The 25,319-nt window shown below is 41.7% G+C and overlaps 1 protein-coding gene across 1 annotated transcript; it reads right to left on the bottom strand.

Annotated features, from left to right (window-relative positions):
• LOC136883572 (cytochrome P450 4C1) lies at positions 1-24,620 on the bottom strand. Its single transcript, XM_067155964.2, has 2 exons — positions 23,500-24,620; positions 1-1,428 (listed from the first exon to the last, which is right to left on the bottom strand). The coding sequence occupies exons 1-2, from the start codon at positions 24,607-24,609 to the stop codon at positions 1,012-1,014; spliced, it is 1,527 nt and encodes a 508-aa protein (XP_067012065.2). The 5' UTR covers positions 24,610-24,620; the 3' UTR covers positions 1-1,011.
• Between the last annotated feature and the right edge of the window lie 699 nt (positions 24,621-25,319).

Below are 25,319 nucleotides of genomic sequence, written 5' to 3' on the forward strand. Positions count from 1 at the left end.
AGCGAGATAGTTTTATTTGCTGAGATATAGTCATACTCACGTCAGTTCATAGAACCCGATGATTTTTAATGTAAATACCATAAGATCAAAAACTACACCGTGTTTCTTAGACGTTTCACCCAATTCTCTTCAACCTGTAATGCATCGGCACATTTTTGCTTCAGTTATGGATATTTCACTCCAAATTTTTCACGCTGAAATACTTTTCCCCCTAGTCAGTTTATAACGTAAACGTTTCACACAAAATGTTTCTCCCTGCAAACTTCCCATTTGCGTTTCACCCAATGATTTATTTATAACGAGTTATTTGTACATTTGTTTCCTTGACCTTTGTAATTGTTCCTGTTATCCACAATTAGTTGTATCCCGCCTAGAATAGATTAAACACCCGACAACTGTAAAGTTGTCCACGATGTAACCTATCTCCACGTAACTACCGAATCTTCTTGTTACGTTAAAGTAAGAGTATTTCCTGCAGTGTTCCTCTCTGAATTTCTTTGCCTTAGCTTCAGCAAACGTGTCATCAATGTCATCTTGCTTGACATGACATGGCAGAATGTGGAATGATTTTTCCTTATTGAACTGTGATCTTTTATGCCAGCACACCACTACGTGGTACTTTCTCTGTATAGCGTGTTGTGCAGTGTGGATAAATGAGTACGGTAGTGCAGTTATGCTGCAATATTACGTGTCCCCTCTGCGCGCATGTGTGCCGAAATAGTGCACGGTATTATGTGCACTCAAAGTACTCCGCAAAGCCGTTCACGCCATCTGGTATCTCATCGCGTTTATCGTCCAAAACACCTCCAGTCTTTCGGAGGGATGAACATGATGAAAGGTTGAAATAAAAGAGTGTGAAAAGTCAGGTGTGAAGATCCCAGGAAGAAGGTGACTTCTTGAAAATTATACCTATTTTGGAAAGGATGGGATGAAACGTCCGGAAACCACTCCACTTTCCATAAAGTATAATTACAGGCACTAAATTCATCCTGCTGTGCCAGTTATTTGAAGTTATGTCTGTTCCTGTGGCAACATTTTAATCAGAAACTCTGTTTCTGGCCTCAGAAATATTCCAAACTCTAGTTTCTGAAGATCTTCGTAAGGGACAACAGGCAGCACCCGGTACTTCCTCAACACTGTTGCCAACACAATAGGCATGACCATCTCGGCGTACTTGAAACCAACACATATTCTAGGTCCCGCTCCAAACGGTATGTAGCTGTATGGATGTCGATGAACCGATCGTTCAGACAGGAACCGATCTGGGTCAAATCGTTCAGGATCTGGAAAGTAGCGAGGATCTCGGTGGATGAAGTAGTTAATTATCAAGCATGAACAACCTGCGGGGAGCGTGCAGGTCTTGAGTTCGATCTCCTCGTCGACGTCTCGAGGCAATACCGCCGCTACGGGAAATAAACGCATGGTTTCCTGAAACAAAAAAGGAGAGAAATAAATACCCAATTATTTCTTCTGTGTCTTAATGATTGGTATTCTGGCGGCACTTTGAAGTACCGTCTAAAATAAAGCCCTATGTAAAATCATAGATAGTTAGAACAGTACGTTGAGTTCTGACGGTACCTTGAAGTAACCTAATGACGATATTGGAAATCATTAGCTGACGTGATTCATTTATATGTTTGACCCTCCTGACTTCTCGTGTGCAACGCAAACATGCGTCTGCTTCCCAGGCAAATAAGATTTATTACATTTTGTCTAAGACTTCAGAAATCACATTAATCTGCTTACACATGTAGCCCACAACCTCCCTAGAAGATATCAGAGAAAACTTTCAACTGCTTTTCAACGTTAATCAGATGAGGGGAATGTTATAGTCGCAAGGTTATCAACTGATAATGAGCCAAATCGCAGTGAAATTAAGAAGCCAAAATCGACACCGAGAACCAACGACATTAAAAGAAAATTGATGGAAGTCGACATAGAAAAATGTAAGGGAACCGCAGAGATCTTAATAGCATAGACACTGATAGGTGAGGAGCTCATTAACGAACCGATTGTTGACATAACAAATCCCTCTCAAGAGAACGTCCTCCGAACCAAGAAAATAAAATAAAATCCCAAAGCAGGTTCGACTTTAAATGCTAAATAAGTTGAAAGAAACGTTCGTACCACTATACATGTAGAAAGCGAGGGAAACAGAAACTCAATTGGCGGTACAAACCTACGGGTACAATTAGGGATACAACCAGAGGCTAATATCGAAGTAGAGGAGCCAACATAGAGCTAGGCTAGTAGTATAAAAATTAAACGAAGAAACAAAAAATGAACCTCTTCAAAACTCTAAAGAGAAAGAAAGCACGAAAAGCAACGGAAATTCCGATTACAAAATGGGGGGTACACTACAGCATTTTACATAACGAAGAAAATAATCGACCTGCGCCTTCACCGCGACCGCCATTGACAGCAATGGATCAATGCCCTCGATGCAAACAACTGTAACGTGGGACTTTTTAGTGTCGTGTCTGTCTTGACGTATCCAAGTATCTTGAGAATAATTGGAATATAGCAGTACAGAGATGGCAAATCAATAAACCAATAATGAGAACTACGAAATACAGCCAAAATTGTAGTACACTCACGAATAATCAGGGATCATTAGAGAACACAACCAAGTTATGAACTTGGACACTAGTCCGACTAACGTGGTGACATAAACAAACAGCAGCCCATCAAAGTATGGCATGCCACGAAGGATTGCAGCTCTCCCCAAAATCCATACGTAAACAAGTACTCAGATCTCAGTTTCAAAGTGAAGCGTTTTAGCAGAGCGCACAAGGAAGCATTTTACAGTGTCCATTTTCCAGAAGGACCCGAGGTAAATACAGATAAATAAGGGGCAAGGAAATACGTGTGACAGTAATCAGGGAAAGAGAAGGAACTGCTTTTTCGTAATAATAATGTATTACAAGAAATACATGCCAAACAAAGTCAACAGATGCTTAAAGAGACCAACAATATTTTCAAAATAAATACTTTGGATTTTTAAAATAAATGGGACGACCATTAAATAACACAATTATCTATCCAAAACAGCTAGAACCAAAACAAGAGATGAATTTTACAATAGTTTTCATTAGGAGTATCCTACAAATGCTAAACAGATATTACCCATTAATACAAAATTTTAAAAGAATTTTGAACAGGCATATAGGCCACTGTACAATCGCAAAAGAAAAGAAAAGAGAACCCGGGGGCAGGAACGTGAAAAAAAAGGAGGGACGAGGAAGAGAACAGTACCTAGGACTGGCAACAGGGATTAGGTAAGATAGAACCTACAAGTTTTAATATAATTCTGAAACTCGAACAGAAGCTGGGCGTTAATATCAATACAGTTAGTCCTATTCTTGCGTTTGTTCACCAAGTCTTTTAGTATCCAATGGTTCATATCACTGTGATTTACACGTAATAGAAAGCGAAATTTGGAAAAAACCGTAGTGTAGTTCCATGACAAACACCAAAGTCCACAGCTCAGACTAGTGATATTTGGTAGCGTGAACAGTCATTAGCAGCCAGTTCGGCATGAAGAAATAGGGGAATACAGCTTTAAAGAGAAAATTAAGTATGGGAGGAGATTATAGATTTAAAGTTCGCTCACCCGTCCAGCAGTCCTTGAGCTTCAAACACCAATTTAAAAACATTGCACACGGACCAGCCGCTAGCGCAAATAAAAGAAAGTCCTCCCTCCACACAAGTCGTCTTCTTCATCCAACTCGCCGATAGAGCCCAGAGGAGGCCTATTTATATTACGATGGAAACGTCCAGAAAAGACGAGAGCAGAAGGTACACATTGCGCAGCGAGGTGATAGGGGAGGAAAGGAGGGAGGGCAACAGTGCGAACAGTACCAGCTGGATGGGCGAAGAGAGCACACGCACAGAGGTTAGTAGCAGCATGTCGAGCCGTAGCAGACGTAGAATCAGGTAGAATAGTAGAAAAAACAGGAGCACGTTATACGACACAAAAGAAAATAAATAACACAATAAGAAAAGCGAAGAATAAGAAAGCATCCGGACACATCAAATACATGTGTTGTTGAGTTATCAGTCCATAGACTGGTTTGTTGTAGCACTCCATGCCACCCTATCCTGTCTTATCTTTTCAATTCTATTTAACTATATTGTTTTGGATTTATTTATTTTCGTCTCGTACTCCTTCTCCAAGCCTCTGCCCATACCACTCAGCAATTTCTCAAGATATTCCGCATTCTCAGGTAAAATAATAATACTATAATCTGCAAATCTCAGCATTTTGATTTCCAAATTGCTCTTTGATTTTCTGTTTCATATGAACTCATTTCTGGGTTGCTGTTTCTTTTTCAAAGCCCTCGATTCTTATCACTGCAGACTGATTTTTGTACAGGTTGTAGACAATTCTTCGTTCTCTGTAACTGATCCCGTTCACCTTTAGAATCTCATATACAGTGGTGGAAATATTTATTGCATCACAATGAATTACTTTGCCTTTTTTACAGCTGTTTGTTTCAGTTTATACGAGGCCTATTGTTGCTAAACATTGTTGACATATTCTTGCTTTAAAGTTTGACATCTTCTCATATTTATTCCAACAATACACAACTGTTTGTTATTGTTGTTGTTGTTTGCTTTTACAATGAAGTCAGTTTTTATACACTCATTTTGAGTGCATGTTAGTAAGTGTGTTAGAATAATTCATTTTGTCAGATAATGGAATGATAATTGGGATATAGAGCTCGTGGTTAGCACGTTGGATCCATAACTCACAGATTGCCGGTTCGTTCCTGGCCGAAGTCGTGATGTTTGCGCAGTAGCAAGACCATAACGCACCGTGGCGGACCAGGTAAAAGAACAGTAGACCGTTCTCGCGCCTCAAATTTTAATTCGGTATTGCATCAACACCCACGCTGCACTTCTCTATATTAGATGTCGTCTGGAAACACGAGCACGAGGCAGACCTTTTGAATATTTTCTTTGAGTTGCTACGAGTTAAACACTTCAGTAGTATAAGTGGACAGTTCTGCGGCCTCCACCTCCACAGGCCCTCTGCATAGGCCTCCTCCACCACTTCCTCCTCCGGCTCTCGGGAGAGGCCTCCTCCTCACGCTGGCTAAGAACGTGACCCTAACCTCATATCCGCCATCTTGGAGGAGCTTAACCTAACTTTTATGTGTAAGAGAGCTAGCCTAACCTCACGGAAGGGACTAACCTCAGTTTTAAGGCCGGATGCCCTTCCCGACGTCAATTGCACAAGTTGGCGGCTATACATGACTCTTTATGAGACGCCTTAAGGGTGCTTGTGCAAGGAATTTTGACACGCAAGACAGCAAGCCTAACTTCATAGAAGGACTTAACCTCAGTTTTACGGACGGATGCCCTTCTCGACGATAATTGCACCAGATGGCGGCTATACATGACTCCTTATGAGACGCCTTAAGGGTGCTTGCGCAAGATGTTGGCTGCAAGATGGCGGCTAAACATAGGCTCTTATGAGACTCCCTAAGGATACTTGCGCAAGATGGCGGACACAAGATGGCGGCTAAACACAGCTCCTTATGAGACGGCTTAAGAGCGCTTGTACAAGATGGCTGCTGCTCTTATGAGATGCCCTAGGGATGCATGCGCAAAACAGCAGCGACAAGATGGCGGCTATACACAGCTCCTTTTGAGACGGCCTAGGGGTGCTCGCACAAGATGGCGATTATACACAGGCTCTTATGAAGAAAGCTAGCTTAGAGGCTACTGCGCAAGTTGGCGGCTGCTGTTATGCATGCGGTGGAGGGCAATCTGAAATTTTACGTGCTCTTGTTTGTAAAATTCCTTGTTCTTTTTGACAGCTCTCATCTTTAATCAACAGAGCATCGTACTGCTATCTTTACAGTACTAAAACTTATACCTTTGAAGTGTGGTGGCGGGTAATTTGAAAAATTCTAGTGCTTTTTTGACAGCTGTCAGCGGCCATCTTTGAACAATAGCGGCTATACATAGGCCTCCTCCGCCTCCTCCTATGTCAAGGCCAAATACTTTAATACACCAATACCGGATAGCTCTATCTCAACAGCATGGAGCGGAGTGCGAACAGTGACGGTGGTGACATCTAGCGTGCAGGTGTGACAAGCCCAGGAACTGCACACTTATCTACGCTACAGTTAAGAGGAATGCATCTACATACATTGGAAATATTTTTGTTAAAATAACTGAACAATCATAATAATTAAGAATTAAATTTTTAAATATGAAATGCCTCCTTCATAAACCTCCAAACGAGCACTGTGTTAGCCGTGCGTTTCTCTATGTCTTAAAAATTAAAATCAGAATTTCTTTGAGTATCCGCCCAGCCTCTGGGAGGAATATCCACCTACTACTCTCTTCTCTTCTTCCTAGACTTTACCCAGTTACCTCGGGCAGCACTTTGTGTAGACTTAGCCTAATTTTCCGGCCGGATGCCTTTCCTAACACCAACCCTATGTGGAAGGATACCGTATATGTATTTACTATTGCGTGTTTCTGTTGTTGTTTTCCGTGTGATATGTTGTATATATTTGAAGATGCGTATGAATACGAATACAAACCCGTAGGCCCCGATCTACACGAATTAACAGAAGAGATCTAAATCTCCGACTCTGCCGGGAATCGTACCAGGGCCCTCTGAACCGAAGGCCAGTGTGCTGACCATTCCCTGGTGGTGATTATTATTTTAAGAGGAAGTATAACTGGCCAACCATCCTCTCAGAACGGAAATGGAAGAGAACCAAAACTCCGAAGAATGAAGGTATCATCAAAAGAAAGATAAGGGCCACGAAGCGCTAAACATTCAACCAAAGCCCCAGAGGAGGCAGATACTTTAACAATATCCATGGTTTATTAAGATTTCAGGAAAGAGAAGGTGTAATTAAGGAACAGGAGTTTTGGTCCAGTGTTTTTCTTCTTCCCCTTATCGTATTCTTTCTTCTTCTTCTTCTTCTTCTTCTTCTTCGGTACTCGTCCAATCTTCCCGAACTCTACAGAACAGCTCACCACAAGCTGCTATCTCACCTTTGCCGGACTTTGAATGTTCTGTTTCACCTCTGAAGACAGAAATGCTAATCTGTATATATATATAATACATATTGGGGTTACGTGAGTGACCTACGATGTGTCTGACATTTAAGAAGTGTTCAGAATTTCCTAAAGTCTCTTTCACATATTTATGCATGAAGAATTATCCTACATGCGTATTAAATTAGTTGGACTGGTGCTCAAGCCTATGCAAATAATACACTGAAATAATTTTCTTACGCCGGGCTGAGTGGCTCATACGGTTGAGGCGCTGGCCTTCTGATCCGAATTTGGCAGGTTCGATCCTGGCTCAGTCCGCTGGTATTTGAAGGTGCTCAAATACGCCAGCATCGTGCAGACAGATTAACTGCCACGTAGAAGGATTCCTGTGGGATGGAATTCCGGTACGCCGGCGTATCCCAAAACCATAGTGGGGCGTAAAGAGAATTATTATTATTATTATTATTATTGTTATTATCTTACAGTAAAAAGAGCCGGCTGGATTCGAGGCCTTCAATTTTTGATTTCAAGACTACCACGATAACCACTACGCTACAGGCCCACAAGTTTTCAACTGTGAAATTTATTGTAGCCTACTATTTAACAATGTGGACCCTCAAGTTTGAGTGAACTAGAGTTCCATATTTGTAAATGTTATTGGTTTTACGTCCCACCAATATTTCAGTAGAGTACTTGATTTATTTCTTAATGAAAGGGGCATAGACTGTAACCTCAATATAGATGCGAGGTCATTACTTTTTCTAATACTTGCGGTCCTGATCAGTTCCCATACGATTATCTTGTTCATTAATTTGTTCAGCGCGTAACGCTTTTCTTGGAATATAACTGCAATGTAAGATTTTTTAGTGACAAACACTGATACATTATAAACAACACGCCAGAGCGCCAAGATGGCAATATGTTACTGAAGAGTTGGTCACACCAAGCCATGTAGGTAGCAGCACTATCGACTTTCTCGCTGAAAACGGCAAGCTGTCCGGTATTATCATATTAAAGTATTTGTCAAGGCATAGCTCTATCGAACCTGCATCGCGAAGGCAAGAGTGTGCAGCGATAACATCATTATGCATGTTTAGACTTGCACATGACAAAAGAAGTGATTGAAACATAACAAGACTAGAATCAAACGCTGTACTCGATACAACATGTGCTCAGAAAATTGTCTGATGTGTTCAGATCACTAAATAAGTGATCAAAACTAGAATCGAACACTGTACTCGATACAACATGTGTTCAGCACATGTCAGGGGATACCTTTATTCTATGAAGATCAGATTACAAAAGAAGTGATTGAAACATAACAAGACTAGAATCGAACACTGTACTCGATGTCGTTAGCTTCAACATGTGATCAGAACATTGATTGATGTGTTCAGAACACGAAATATGTAATCAAGACTAGAATAGAACACTGTACTCGATACAACATGTGTTTAGAACATGCCAGGGGATGCCTTTGTTCTAAGAAGATTAGATTACAAAAGAAGTAATTAAGACTAGAATCGAACAGTGTACTCGATGTCGTTAACTTCAACATGTGATTAGAACATTGATTGATTTGTTTAGAACACGATACACGATACAACATGCGTTCATAACATGTTAGGGGAGACCTTTGTTCTTAGAAGGTGGATTCGAACAGAGAAACAAAATAATAAGACTAGAATTCTGAACAGCTTATGCAAGATAGCGACTGTTATAACGTCCTCCTCCTCTTCCCGCTCGGTTAAGGCATGTCTCTATCGAAAATTCAACGCGATCTTATGCATAAGACAGTACACATACTGCGTAGCCAACTCGCTCGGTAAACGATAATATGAATACAACAAAAGTACAATTTCAAATGATTTGCATTTTATCATTTGTCTTGTGCGAAAAGCAGTCGAACAAGTTATCACATAAACATGTGACATGAAATATCGGTTCGGAAACATTGTTTCAATCTGTTGGCATGGGTTACAAGCATGTAGCTCATGCGGAAAGTAAAATTAAACAGAACGCTTAGTGCTATAAGAAATACACTGCGTACATTTAAGTCCCTAGCAGTTGAACAAGTTATCACATAAAATATCAGTTTGGAAAACATTATTTCAATCTGTTGGCATGGGTTACAAGCATGTAGCTTGTGCAGGCGAGGGCTACTATGTAAAATGCTAAACAGAAAAAGTAATCGTGCTACACACATGATAGGGTATGGAACACAGGGGTTGCGTCTTATCAGAAGGGCAAAAGGATGAAAGGACTCTTCCTCCTCCTTACCGCACATTCATTGTAGGGCAAAATGACTAATAGGCTAGAGGGAAAATGGGCAAAAGGGCTAAAGGGCTAATGGGCTAAAGGGCTAATGGGCTAAAGGGCGAAAGGGCTCCTCCGCCGCCTCACCACGCCCTCCTCCTCCTCTTCCCCCTAGAAGGAGTTAGCTGAATAATCACAAAGGCAGATAAATGTAAAGCTACTGTCTTAATGAATAAAACAGATTATGTATCCAAAACTAAATAATTTTTCAACAACAACACATTTAAAATAATCAAGAAAGAACCTACCCCAGAAATTCAGAGACAACTAACACAAACGTTAAAGAACTTAACATTTCTTTTGACAGACCATGAAAAATCTAAACTAATAACTATGAATCCAGCACTTCCTACAGTCAAAGCCCTTCCAAAAATTCACAAACCTAATATTCCTATCCGACCCTTCATCGACTACAGACCCAGTCCACTCTACAAAGCATCCCAATTCATTCAAAGTGTCCTTACCGAAAATTATCACTTTCTCTGTGACAAATCCATTAAAAACACTACCGAACTGATTGATAAATTAAGGCATTTAACCTACAACCTAACCACTCCCTCCACTCCTTTGATATAGAAAATATGTATCCGAGCATACCAATTTCTAAACTTCCAAAAATTATTGAGAATAATTTAAGTAAACATAGTTCTCTTAGTAAACTAGAAATACTAGATTTCATTCAGCTTCTAAAACTGGTCATCAACAATAACTTCTTAGTTTTCGACAAAATTATATATCAACAGAACGGACTGGCGATGGGATCACCTTCATCAGGAATTTTGGCTAATATCTATTTAGATAACTTAGAACATACGAAAATCAATAATAACAACTTTCCAAATATTCTCATATGGGCTAGATATGCGGACGACACATTCGTAATCATGGATGAATTAATCAAGAACGCGGACTCCACTCTTCTAGACTTGAATAGTATTGACCCATACATTAAATTCACATTAGAATCAGAAATCAATCAAACAATCAATTTTCTAGATATAACCATTATTAGAAATACATCTGGCCTGTCTTACAAAATATACAGGAAACCTACACAATCTACTAACACTATCCACAAAGATTCCATGCATCCCATAATGCACAAACGTGCAGCATACAATAGCATGGTATATCGAGCTTTTGCCATACCCATGGCAAAGAAAGATCTTAATAACGAACTTAATACCATAAGGGCAATTGCCAAGTTCAGTGGGTATAATAGGCCGTTTATAGAATAAATAATAAACAAATATAGGTACCGGCCTAAAACCAAACCTATTTCAACCACCTTCACTTACAATAACGACGTCCACAAAATCACCAACCTTTTCCGGAAACACAATGTAAGAATTTTATTCAAAACTAACAATAGAACCTCCGAAATTTTACACAACTCTGCATCAGTCAATACCCCCAGTATCTACTCCAAATCTGGAATATATAGACTAAAATATAATGAATGCAGCAGCTCTTACATAGGTCAAACAGGACGCAACTTTATGATTTGATATTCAGAACATGTCAACGCGATGAGGCACAATAAGTTCTCCGCCATGGGTATACATATGCACGACACTAATCACAAATTTACCGGCATTGAGCAGGATATGGAAGTTCTTCAGACAGTAAGCAAGGGACATATAATGAATATTATTGAAGGTTGTTACATCAACTGCGATCAATACTTCAACCCCAATTGTAATTTAAATGAAATTTACGAGAAACCCAATATCCTTTTCGATCTTTTAATCGATTGGCTTAAAAATACCATTATTAAAAAAGTTCGATTTTCCAAGTAATCCGGAATACACACTCCCGTCAATTACCCCACTACCCCACCTTCCACCCCGCCTTAGTTCCATTCCCCGCAGGTGCTCCGCCTCTTTCCTTCCCCTCGCCTCCTGTACCGCTGCCCACACACTTCATGCGGCTCCGTCTGTGTAACAACACGTTTAACATGCTGCTCAAGGTGAGTCAATCATCATTCAATGATCCTAATGATTCTAATAACTTCCATACATTGCTTCCAACGTCTAACTTGGCTATTTGGTCTTTCAGGTTTAAATTGAAGTGGGAATTCATTTTTATTTATATCACGATCTTACGTGATCAAAGTAAACTTCCCTAATTTCAAGGGAACAAATGTTATTCACATAGACAGCATACAACAGCACAAGTTCACTTATATCAGATGTACACAGACTGAAATATGTAACGAACAGTCGGAATTTTAAGAATTTTATATCACAGCAATCAATTCCAACATAATTTTAACTTATTTCATGTATCACTACAGTAATTGTATTTTATAATGTGCTAAAATGTGTTTTAGATGTTTTAAATACACTGACTGACAGAGCAAATGCAACACCAAGAAGGAGTGGTTCGAAAGGGATGAAAGTTGGGAAAAAAACAGAGACGGCACGGACGAATAATTGATGTTTATTTCAAACCGATATGCAGGTTACACAATGCGCACGGCATCGACTCACTAGGATGTAGGACCACCGCGAGCGGCGATGCACGCAGAAACACGTTGAGGTACAGAGTCAATAAGAGTGCGGATGGTGTCCTGAGGGATGGTTCTCCATTCTCTGTCAACCATTTGCCACAGTTGGTCGTCCGTACGAGGCTGGGGCAGAGTTTGCAAACGGCGTCCAATGAGATCCCACACGTGTTCGATTGGTGAGAGATCCGGAGAGTACGCTGGCCACGGAAGCATCTGTACACCTTGTAGAGCCTGTTGGGAGATGCGCGCAGTGCGTGGGCGGGCATTATCCTGCTGAAACAGAGCATTGGGCAGCCCCTGAAGGTACGGGAGTGCCACCGGCCGCAGCACATGCTGCACGTAGCGGTGGGCATTTAACGTGCCTTGAATACGTACTAGAGGTGACGTGGAATCATACGCAATAGCGCCCCAAACCATGATGCCGCGTTGTCTAGCGGTAGGGCGCTCCACAGTTACTGCCGGATTTGACCTTTCTCCACGCTGACGCCACACTCGTCTGCGGTGACTATCACTGACAGAACAGAAGCGTGACTCATCGGAGAACACGACGTTCCGCCATTCCCTCATCCAAGTCGCTCTAGCCCGGCACCATGCCAGGCGTGCACGTCTATGCTGTGGAGTCAATGGTAGTCTTCTGAGCGGACGCCGGGAGTGCAGGCCTCCTTCAACCAATCGACGGGAAATTGTTCTGGTCGGTATTGGAACAGCCAGGGTGTCTTGCACATGCTGAAGATGGCGGTTGACGTGGCGTGCGGGGCTGCCACCGCTTGGCGGCGGATGCGCCGATCCTCGCGTGCTGACGTCACTCGGGCTGCGCCTGGACCCCTCGCACGTGCCACATGTCCCTGCGCCAACCATCTTCGCCACAGGCGCTGCACCCTGGACACATCCCTATGGGTATCGGCTGCGATTTGACGAAGCGACCAACCTGCCCTTCTCAGCCCGATCACCATACCCCTCGTAAAGTCGTCTGTCTGCTGGGAATGCCTCCGTTGACGGCGGTCTGGCATTCTTAGCTATACACGTGTCCTGTGGCACACGACAACACGTTCTACAATGACTGTCGGCTGAGAAATCACGGTACGAAGTGGGCCATTCGCCAACGCCGTGTCCCATTTATCGTTCGCTACGTGCGCAGCACAGCGGTGCATTTCACATCATGAGCATACCTCAGTGACGTCAGTCTACCCTGCAATTGGCATAAAGTTCTGACCACTCCTTCTTGGTGTTGCATTTGCTCTGTCAGTCAGTGTGTATATATATTGTTTAATTTGTATTTAAGGCTGATGATGGCACAGAGATGCCGAAACTAGTACCATTTGACCATTTGACATGTTTACCATGATGAAGTCGCCACCCAGTCCGAGAAAGCTCTGGTCGTTTCTTTGCAATGTGCTTCCTCAGTGCAGCCAATACTGACGTGTTGTAACAGTAGTGTGACGGGGAACTGCATGCTGGTAAATCATTCCATTGCATTGTCTGGTATGCGAAATGCACGTAGCGTCTACAACCAACCTACCGATATGAGAGTGCTGCCGACTACGTGCATTATACATAAAAACCCGCTCTTTTCAAATATTTATATTACAGATAGGAAATTATCACGAAAACTACAAGTAAAAATCAGTCTCAATCCTTGTAGATCAGCGTCGTATATTTGAACAAACCGAACGCGGCGCTATTTTAGCTAATGTCGAGAAGGTCTGATGTATATTGTAGATGGTGATATCTGAACACATCGAGCTTGTGACCGAGGCTCCTGTAATATTTGCAATGTTCTCCCTCGTCCACATTCCCAGCGGCAATGTAGCCGTAAGTTTTCCTTATACATTGCTCCTTCAGTCGCAGAGAGGTTATGCCTGGCTGCTACATTTAGCACTGGGACTTGCAGAATGGAACTATAGTAATTGGCTGCATTTATGCTACGATGATGTAAATATGTTTTTATTTATTTATTTTTATTTAAAAACGCTATTTGTCCGGGGCGTCAACCTAGAAAGGTCTTTTGCCCCTACTTGCACCGTATGTGGGGAACCTGCGTGTATTTTGTAAATAGCGGAAGTGTAGAGTGTTGAATGTGAGGAAATGAACGTTAAAAACGACACAAACACCCAGTCCCCAGGCGAGGGATATTAATCATTTAGAATTAAAAACCCCTGATCCGGCCGGGAATCCAACCCGGGGCCGCGGGGTGACAGGCGGACGCGTTGCCCGCTACTCCGCGGGGCCTGAATGTAAATACCTTAATCTCGGCGATTTTCTAATTTTAAGTTCTACATGAAAAGCAAGGAGGCTCGTATCTTATAAGACGGTAGGGGTGAGGAGGGGGCATGTGCCCTTGTGCCCTTAAAGAGCAGCCGCCGCTGTCTATACGCCCAATGTATGCCATATTGAGGGAAATTTGTAGTAAATAGCTGTAACCCAGTAATTTATTTTTAACGCCAGGGTGTCAATGTATCCGGGATTTATTATGCCCTGACTTAGAGAACACCCTGTGAGAATTCTGGGACTACAGCGTTTTCAATATATCTCCTAAACGAATCATATCCAAGTGTTTGTTTATGGGACTTTTCACCCTTGTGTTGGTGTTTTGTTTTACCTCAATAAAACAATAATTACAACCACCATTTGTGTAAAGCCGGAATTACACCTACCGAGTACTGGGCCATCCGTCTCTATGGTGTAGGGGTTAGTGTGATCAGCTGCAACCCCCCGCCCCACTCCCGGAGGCCCCGGCTCAATTCCCGGCTCTGCTACGATAATTGACAATTGCTACGAGGGCTGGAACGGGGTCCGCTCAGCTTCGGCAGGTCAGCTGAGTAGAGGTGGATTAGATTCCCACTTCAGCCATCCTGGAAGTGGCTTTCCGTGGTTTCCCACTTCTCCTCCAGACAAATGCCGAGTTGGTACCTGACGTAAGGCCACGGCTACTTCCTTCCCTCTTCCTTGTCTATCCCTTCCAATCCCCCCCCCCCCTAAGGCCCCTGTTCAGCATAGCAGGTTAGGCCACCTGGGCGAGGTATTGGTCATTCTCGCCAGTTGTATCCCTGACCCAAAGTCTCACGCTCCAGGACACTACCCTTGCGGCGGTAGAAGTGGGACAAACCAACCCTGGAGAGTAAACAGATTAAGAAAGAAAAAACCAATAGGTTGATTATAATCAGGAAGTAATGTTGATTTCTCAACATATTTCTTACAGTACTGATCACATTGACGGGTACAAGTGGCTCCCCACGTTCATGAATACTCAGTGTTTAGAGATTAACCTGATGAATTTATTTTCCTTTCTTGTAATGTCATTGATGTGCATGATACCGCGCGAGAGACTGCGGGTTTTAGTTCGCGCAGCTGTGAGCGCATATTCAGGATGTCGTGGGTCCGAAACCTACTGTTGGCACCCTGGAGATGGTTTACTGTTGTATCCCATTTTTACACCAGGCAAACGTTCCAGGTGTACCTTAACCAAGGTCACGGCCGTTTCTTAGGGGCTGAGGCGGTAAAGGCGTGCTTGGTTCACCCGAAAAGACGTGGGTTCGAATGCCCGTCAGGAAGTCGTAAAATTTAAGAAATGAGATGGCCACTTCAGAAGGTGCACATGGCCCTGAGGTTCACTCAGCCTACCCAAAAAATGAGGACCAGGTTAATTCCTACCGCAACAAGTGCTAAGGTTAGGGATAGTGGAAGCCTTTACCTTCCACCCGTCCAAGGGCCTTCATGGCCTGTACGGAGATGACTTTGCTCTTTGCTTTGCTCCGTAGCACTTTCTTATGCCATCGTCGTCGTATCTCTGTCAGTGCGACGTAAAGCAAATTGTAAACAAACAAACAAACAAACAAACAAACAAACAAACAAACAAACAAACAAACAAACAAACAAACAAACAAACAAATATTGTAAAAATATTTCCATTTTTCAGTCATGTAATTTAGTAACTGTATACTGAATTCAGCCATAATAGACGAAATGGAGGACGAAATTAAACAGTAATAGAAAACGAATATGGACAAGACCCTGCTCATTAAGAAGAGACAGTAAATGAGTAAGTACAACTGTGTTAAGGGAATTTGAAACTGAAGATCTCAAAGAATAGAGATTTTTTATGATATGATTGTTAGAGCAGTTTGAATTTTTTGCTTGAAACGAACATTCCTAAAATTCAAAAAGCGGTTGTCAGTAACATGTACTGTATTTGGAACATGGACACAAAGGTTCAACTTCTTCACGCCAGTGTGGTAAAACAAATGAGGGTTAGGTAAGATTATTTTATTCTGATATTACAATCTTTAGGAAAATGCTTACGATTTGTGTCGTTCGAACTGGCGTACGATACATTAAACAAGACACATTCTAGGGAAGTTGAAAACCTACAATATTAATAATGGAAATTAATTATTTATGTTGCACTTGATATTTATTTCTAGCCCTAGAACTGGGATTTTTAGGAACTAAAAGGGAATTTAGGTGCCTACAATAGGCTTTCAAAATTGAACTAAACTGGTTCTAGAAGTATATTTGAGGCATATATAATTTTAATTATTTTAATAAGTATTTGTCAATAAAATACAAATATTACTTCACTAAATTGATAATAATTCTTTAGAGGAAACATAAAACAAACTTCATTCATCTCTTTGCAACAAACGTCACAGAATATTAATTTACAATCCGATGTGGCATGGGAAAGCTCCTGTAACCACTGTTTAATTAAAGACGACATGGAAACTGATACTTTCAGCATAATGCACACACTGAACAAATGCACAAGCGAAACGTTCTCAGAGAATGAAAGAATGAGGTTTTTTTTCCTTTTTTTTTTCAGCAAGTCAGTGGACGCTGTCTCCCACCTCGTGGGGTGTGCGGAAGGTTCTTGAGGACTCTCGGGGAGTGTAGTTTACAGCTTCCCGCTTTTAAGGTATTGTTTGTAAAAGTGTTTCAAGAATATTTTACTTTCTCGAAATAAATTAAAAACGCTTTTTTCGATTAAGGAACAAAATATAGGGACTATAAGATTATAGGCAAACGTAGGTTCTAATGTTAATTTAGGCACGTAAAGGCACTGTAGGTCCATCTTTTTTAAACTTTCAAATATATGAAACTTGCAATTACAACTTCATTTTAAGTTATCCCTTCATAAACAATATAGGTTTTTCCCCAAAATTCGTTGTCTAATTATAATTTAGACTTTACAGGGACAGTCGTCAGTGATATGATGGTAACCGGGACGAAAAGTCAGGTTCTAAGACTCTCCATAAGTTTTAATTACTGTGTTGATGGCGTGAAGGTACCTCACGGGGATCAGTGTAAGTATAAAAGTGTCAATATATCTCATCACATTAACGAGGTTATAAATAAAGTTTCCAGACCTCATCATCTGGTTATGAGGGTGTTTAGCATTTGTAGTAATGATGTAAAAGAGAGGGCATATAATTTACTGTGAAGTCCACAATTAGAATATGATTTCGGTTTATCGACCCTCACCAGGATTACTTGATTCCAGAAGTGGAACAAATCCAAAGGAAAGCAGCTCGATTTATTCTGCATGACTTCCAACAAAAAATTAGAGTTACGAAAATGTTGCAAAGTTACAACTGGGAAGACAGCAGTGAGGAGAAGAGCTGCTCGACTAAGCGGTATGTTCCGAGCTGTTAGTGGAGAGATGGCGTGGAATGACATTAGCAGACTAATACGTTTGAGTGGTATTTTCGAAAGTAGGAAAGATGAAAATACTGTATGAAGATAAAGTTGCAATTCAAGAGAACAAGTTGAGGAAAATAGCCCTATTCTTTTATAGGAAAATTTATTAGTGTTTGGAGTAATTTACGGAGGGAGAAAGTTCCAAATTATTTGAAATCTATATAAATAAAGTTGTAGGGGGTCCGCTTTCTGTAATTTCTTTTGTTTTGCCAATTTTTTCAGATATTTATCCGTTTTAGTTCAACTCAAGACGGAGTCGGTGGTTTTTACTTTTCGTGTATGTTTGTTTGTCTGTCTGTTTGTCTGTCTGTCCCACCATCACGACGAAACGGGTGGATAGATCTCAACCAAACTTCATATTTGGAGTATACTCATCCCGGGGAAGGTGTCGATATGCATTTCATTTTAAAATCTTTGAATAAACGGGGGGTTTGTAGGAAAATCAGAACGGTTTTCCTCCATTTTCTCTTATACTATTGATTTTCTATAAACTCTGTGGACCGTACGTGAAACGTTGCTTCATTATAAACAACTTTCGCTATGTTCATAATTTACCTTACTCTTCACATGACGGAGAAATTTACTATTTTCTGTGGGTATCATGCTCTGCATTAAGTGACCGACAGACCGACAACGAACCTACAGGTTACCATGGCAACGTCTCTGATTGCTAGCCAGCAGGGAAGTAACGTATTGCCATTTTCCTCATCATGCTTTTAAATTCGTGGTTGTTCCTTGGGTAGAAGGCAAGAGAGGCGTCAATCGGCCTATCTGCGGGATATTGGCGGAATATCGTTGGAGGTCATAACACCAATAGTCATCTTCTTATCTGTTTACCTAAGAATCACTGCGCCTAAATTTCTCCTCTGTTACCGCTTTATTATACCCATAACTCACACCAGCTTAATTTATTGAGGGGCATTTGATTTTCCAATACATTCACTTGACATTTACATATTTGTCGTTATCCAGCTGTCCTCAGTTATAATCCATTTTCTATTAATTTCAACTTTCTTAACTGTATTCATCATCATCATCATCATCATCATCATCATCTGATTACCCTCCAGGGTCGGCTTCTCCCTCGGACTCAGCGAGGGATCCCACCTCTACCGCCTCAAGGGCAGTGTCCTGGAGCTTCAGACTCTTGGTCCTGTGATACAACTGGGGAGAATGACCAGTACCTCGCCCAGGCGGCCTCACCTGCTATGCTGAACAGGGGCCTTGTGGAGGGATGGGGCGAATGGAAGGGATAGGCAAGGAAGATGGAAGGAAGCGGCCGTGGCCTTAAGTTAGGTACCATCCCGGCATTCGCCTGGAGGAGAAGTGGGAAATCACGGAAAACCACTTCGAGGATGGCTGAAGTGAGAATCGAACCCATCTCTACTCATTTGACCTCCCGAGGCTGAGTTGACCCCGTTCCAGCCCTCGTACCACTTTTCAAATTTCGTGGCAGAGCCGGGAATCGTTCCCGGGCCTCCAGCGGTGGCAGATAATCACACGAAACACAACAACACAGAGGTGGACAACTGTATTATTTTCTTCCTTAATTACTCCGTATGTACGCGTATGCTAGAATTTACTGGATATATTTCCACCAAAATTCATATTTAGAATCCACCTGTCCTCGGATAGGTTTTAGGGCAAATATCTTTTCTAAATCCCTGAATTGACTGAAACAGTGATTTTGCACTCCCACAAAATATACACAACCAAAATGGAAATCTACCTGCCCTAATGGAAATTAATTTCTAAACCATTTTTTTCTCATGTGCATCATTTCGATACGAGGATTAATAAGGGAGATATCTTTTTTTCTTTTTTTTTTTGCTATTTGCTTTACGTTGCACCGACACAGATATGTCTTACGGCGACGTTGGGATAGGAAAGGCCTAGGAATAGGAAGGAAGCGGCCGTGGCCTTAATTAAGATACAGCCCCGGCATTTGCCTGGTGTGAAAATGGGAAACCACGGAAAACCATCTTCAGGGTTGCCGACAGTGGGGCTCGAACCCACTATCTCCCGATTAATGGATACTGGCCGCACTTAAGCGACTGCAGCTATCGAGCTCGGTGGGACTAATCATTAACGGACCGTTTTTCGGTAAAAGTCCCATCGGACTTAATTCAAGAGCGGGTGCGTGTAAAGCGCATTTCTAACAACTTGAAAAACTACTGTAGATATTCGGAAAAAACTTTATATTTAGCATCCACCTGTCCAAAGGTAGGTTTTAAAGGTCAATAACATTTCATGATCCCAGAATGGACTGGTGGTTTATAGGGAACGGAAATGGTGATTTTACTCTTCCACAATATATACAGTACAAGACCAACCTGAGTGGAAATGGATCAAACGTGATGAAATTCCATCCCTAAAACTTTTTTTTTCATATGCACTTTTTCGTCAGGAGGATTAATAAGGGAGGTATCATGAATGGTCAGTTTTGCAGGTTTAGTCCAGCGGTCATACCACAAAAGGTGTTGTACGTGGAGCAGATTCCTTATCTTTTATATAAATGAAATCGGAACGACTGTGTGCCTCTACATTGACTATTTTGGCGAAATTTTCTCACAGCTACCCGTTTAAGGGGTAATAATGACCATCTGCATATATTTTTTTGGGGGGTTTAGTTTCCTGAAAGTCCTAATTTCTACCCTCTTCGCCCAAAATCCAGATTTCGGCATAATCCGCCAGACGAAATAGAAAATGGAAATTTGACAAAATTATACGTTTTAGCCTGTAACGGACGGAAAACTTCCAAGATCCTTAAATTTTTCACATTTTATCCCCGAAGAATATCGAAATATGGAGGCAATTTTAATGATGGTGCAGACCTTCGGGAAGTCCTAACTCATAACGGATTGCACAATCTCCGTTCAATTTGGAATGTTAGGGGCTTTACGTCGTACCGACTCAGATAGGTCTTATGGCGACGATAGGATAGGAAAGGCCTAGGAGTTGGAAGGAAGCGACCGTGGCCTTTATTAAGGTACAGCCCCAGCATTTGCCTGGTGTGAAAATGGGAAACCACGGAAAACCATCTTCAGGGATGCCGATAGTGGGATTCGAACATCTCCCGGATGCAAGCTCACAGCCGCGCGCCTCTACGCGCACGGCCAACTCGCCCGGTCAATTTGGAATGATCTACAACCTTGGTCTTATGACTTTTTGTCGTATCTGTATCCTTTTTACGTTTTATTTTTCTCTATTAATGGATTTTAAGTAAAGTTCGACTTTTCACATGCATAATTTATACTTTCAATAACTTATGGGAAATATACAATCATCAAACTCTTCACGAAAATTGGCCCATCCAGTAGCCATATGTGAGCTAAATGCTCTGTATGTAGCTGTCACATAATTATCCGAAAAGTAATGCAATGTGAGATAATCTTACAAAAAATTTACCCTGTTCAACGTTTCTAAATCTGACCCATGAATAGATGAGATATCATAGGACCAGCCATTTAGGCCACTAAATCCGGCGTCTTATGGTACAATCCTTTGTCGATATGACGTACGTTTAGCAGCAGTTAATCTGTAAATGAAGGTCTGCAATATTATAATAATTTCGTGTGGCTATTTCTAGCCGAGTGCAGCCCTTGTAAGGCAGACCCTCTGATGAGGGTGGGCGGCATCTGACATGCATGTGTAGGAAACTGCGTGTTATTGTGGTGGAGGATAGTGTTGTGTGTGTGGTGTGTGAGTTGGGGACAGCACAAACACCCAGCCCCCGAGCCACTGGAATTAACCAATGAAGGTTAAAATCCCCGACCCGGCCGGGAATCGAACCCGGGACCCTCTGAACCGAAGGCCAGGACGCTGACCATTCAGCCAACGAGTCAGACTCTGCAATATTGTAAACACGCATATACTTTCGTATGTCGATCTATATATATTCACTGATGTCTGTTTGTAGCGATCGACAAAGGGTTTGTCTGCTATTGTAATCAGTACTCCCTACACCGACTTTGATCGGCAGTAGGAATGGGGTCCTTCTCCAACTCCTGTGTAACTGGCATTAATAAGGAAGGCCTACCATTGTAATGAATAGTTCACTTCCCGATTTGACTTTCAGAAGGCAAGAGAGCATGCAGTTTTGTTTAAAACACCTCTACCCGATTGTGTTTGGCAGTAGGCAATGGTGCTCGCAATTATAAATAAATGTCCTCATCTAAAATGTGACTTGCATTAGGCATAGTGGCCTGCTATTTTGATGGAAACTCACCAACATGGTGTGGCGAGCAGTAAGCTGGCTGGCAGTAGGAAAAGGGGCCTGACATTATATTATTAACTGCACAACTCAATTTCGACTGATAGTAGGGTAGTTGCCTGCCATTATAATAAAAACTCCTCAACTGTTATCTGTCTGGAAGTAGGAAAGGGGCCACCATTGTAACGAAAACTCCTCCAAATCGATTGTGACCGTGCAGTAGACAATGGGGCCTGCAATTATAATGTAAACTTACCAACTCGATTGTGAATGGCAGTAGGCAAGTAAGCCTGCCGTTATATCACAAGTCCGTAACAAACACTTTATATTGGAAACAGCGTATGGGGACCTGCCCATGCTATTTCTCGGATAACGCTAAGAGACATGCATTTTTAAAACAATCTTATTTACTGCAGGTACAGTATTTACTTCGATATTCGAATACAATCTAGAATACCGTAGCGAAGCGCGGGTACATTAGCTAAAAGTCTAGGAAAACAACTGATAGGGAATCAGCCACCTGAGCGGCTGCCCCAACTGCAGAAAACTGTTGATTGATTGATTGATTGATTGATTGATTGATTGATTGATTGATTGATTGATTGATTGATTGATTGATTGATTGATTGATTGATTGATTGATTGATTGATTGATTGATTGATTGATTGATTGATTGATTGATTGATTGATTGATTGATTGATTGATTGATTGATTGATTGATTGATTGATTGGCCTAGGGCATAGAGGAGATACAGCTATCCTAACCATTCGAAACACTTATATCTGTGCATTCATGTTGCCCAGTGATCCAGCAAAAGTTTCCAAATCAACCCTTGGTGAGGTACAAGTGACAAGAGGTAACGTGTTTAAAAAGTTTCCGGGGCGCCACAGAAAGTTGCGGCTCATATATTTCCCAATTCCGTCACCACATTGCCCTTTTCTCTCAGTCAATTATTATTCCTTTTTAATTTCATCCAGGATAGAGCGGCACAAATGTGAGGTTCGTCTCTGTTTTGGTAACGTTTAGAACAAGCTGGAGGTGGACAGGCCGGAAATAGTTAAAGGGTACATTCCTGTAGTGCAGATATCAGTTTCGTGAAAAAATCATCGTATTTGGTAGTATGTTTCTTGTACGTTTACATTAATAATAGCCTAAAGCGTGCGGTTTATTGTGGTGAGAAATAATGTTCTCCTCAGAGCCAGATCTTGAAACTAAAGCTTAAGAAAGGCAAAAACACCATTTTCTTGCACATTTTGTGGGTTAGGAGAAATGTGTATTTGCCGGGATGTGTGGCTCAGACGGCTGAGGCGCTGGCCTTCTGACCCCAACGTGGGAGGCTCGATTCTGACAATGTCCGCTGGTATTTGTGGCTGCTCAAATACTGCAGCCTCGTGTCGGTAGATTTGATGGCACGTAAAGGAAATCCTGCGGTACTAAATTTAGGCACCTCGGCGTCTCCGAAATTGTAAAAGTAGTTAGTGGCACGTCAATCAATAACGTTATTATTATTGGACGGTTATTTTAGACTTATTGGCTTATTTCATATTTATTTTATAGGATGCGAAGTATGCTACATTGTTATTGCAATTTTAAAAAATTATCTTACTTCAAACGTATTACCAAACTTCACAAGCTGCCACTGCTTAGATATTAAGATGTTAGCTGAAGATACGGTGAAATTAAAAGCAGCACCAAACTGTTCTATGGTCGGAAAGCACAAATAACCACAATCACTTACCTTGATGACTCGAGACAGGTACTTCATCTCCTTAACGTCCTCGGAGGTCACATCCCTCTCCCAGTCGTCAGCGAAGACCTCCTCCAGTTCTTCAAAGACAGCAGTTTGTATTGTTGGATGCAACGCTAGTAACAGCAGAGTGAAGCACATGGTGGTGGCTGTTGTGTCCGTCCCTGCGATCAAAGCGGTGCACACCTCGTCTCTTAACAGTTGTTCATCTAATTCAGCACCTTCAGTTTCGGAATCACGGATATAATTATCTATAATAGAATTCCCTTTGTTCATCCACTCATCCGTTATACTCCCAGACGATTTCATTTCCCGATATTCTTCCAGCTTTCTGCTTAACATTCTGTCAATTGTTTTGTGTAACATTTCTTCCAGTTTTCTCTGTTCCTTTCCCATAGCAGTTAAATAGTAGACGGCGTCATACATCAACCAAGGTCTCATTACACGTTCAGTGAGCATCTGAATCGCCCGTTTCGCTAAGTCTGCGATTGCTTCAAATTCGAGATCTGTATTGAGAGGAGCGCCTATTGCAGTTTCGCTTATTGTATAACCAGAAAATGTTATCAATGGGGGCATGAGGTTAAACTTGTTTCCATCAGAAAATTTCTTTAACTCATCGACCAAAATTCGGGATCTGTTGTTGAGTACTGGTATATATGTATCTAGAATCTTGTACTGCATTGATGGAGCAATAATCCTTCTCTGGTTCTTCCATGTTTGAGACGTGCATGTGACTAAACCATTTCCAATAAATCTACTGAGTGGCCTCATCGCATATTTATCTCTGTTTAACACTCGTGTTTTCACTAATATCTGCTCTGCGTCCTCAGGAGATGTTACGACTGCGTATAACAATGGCCCAATCCAAAGTTTGAAACAACGGCCCTCATTTTGACTCCACTGCTGATGAAAGAGTGCGAACAGCTGACGGGGACTACCACTACACTGAATTGCATTTCCCAGAAGAGGTAATGTCGGCGGTCCGGGGATCTTGTTGCCCAGTTGACGGAGTCGACGTCGTGACCACCAAACCTTAAAGACGAACGCACAGCATAGTATTAAAATAGCAATGCCATACTCTGCCTTCCAAACGTGTCCCATGACGGAGGGCACTGAACTGCAGCTGTCAAATCACTGCAACTCTTATATGAACCAATTCTACCAGCAAGGTCGCAGAAACTTATGCAAGCTAATTATTCTGCTCTCCAACATCACAAGAATATTTGGCAATGAAAAATATTTCCATTTATTCAGGTCTCGAATGAGTTTTCCTTGAACTTCGTCACCTTCACGTGTTCCAAGACATTGTTCCTTAAGAGCGTGCGACTGACCCTTACTTGCATTTCTTCCAGTTGTGAATTGTAGTGGAGTCATTTTCTTACATAGCATCTTGCCTGCCAAGGCCTCACACCGTTGGCTGCGCAGAAGCGTGTGACTGGGGAAGACATGTCCATGCGCGTACCGCCATGTTGCGGGCGCTCCTCAGCTTGACGCGGAGATCGTATGGAATTCATGCTTTAACTTACATTTCGCACACATGAAAACATTCGCCTTATAAAATTAATGACAGCCTACTGGACTACCGTGTACACACGCAATAAATATACATAATATCAACACTATGGTAATATTAAATTATACTTCTGTATAAAACTGAACAATCTACACAAATTCTTTGGATAGCTTATAGGTGGCGCACCTAAGAAAAGAAACCTCTAGCAGACTGAGTAAGAAGACTGAGAAATACACTACTACAAAAATATACTAGCGGGCCCTCGAAAATGATAATGTCGCTCACTTTAATATAAGGG

This window comes from Anabrus simplex, chromosome 11 (genome assembly GCF_040414725.1).
Source record: "Anabrus simplex isolate iqAnaSimp1 chromosome 11, ASM4041472v1, whole genome shotgun sequence".
In the NCBI taxonomy this organism is placed as follows: domain Eukaryota; kingdom Metazoa; phylum Arthropoda; class Insecta; order Orthoptera; family Tettigoniidae; genus Anabrus; species Anabrus simplex.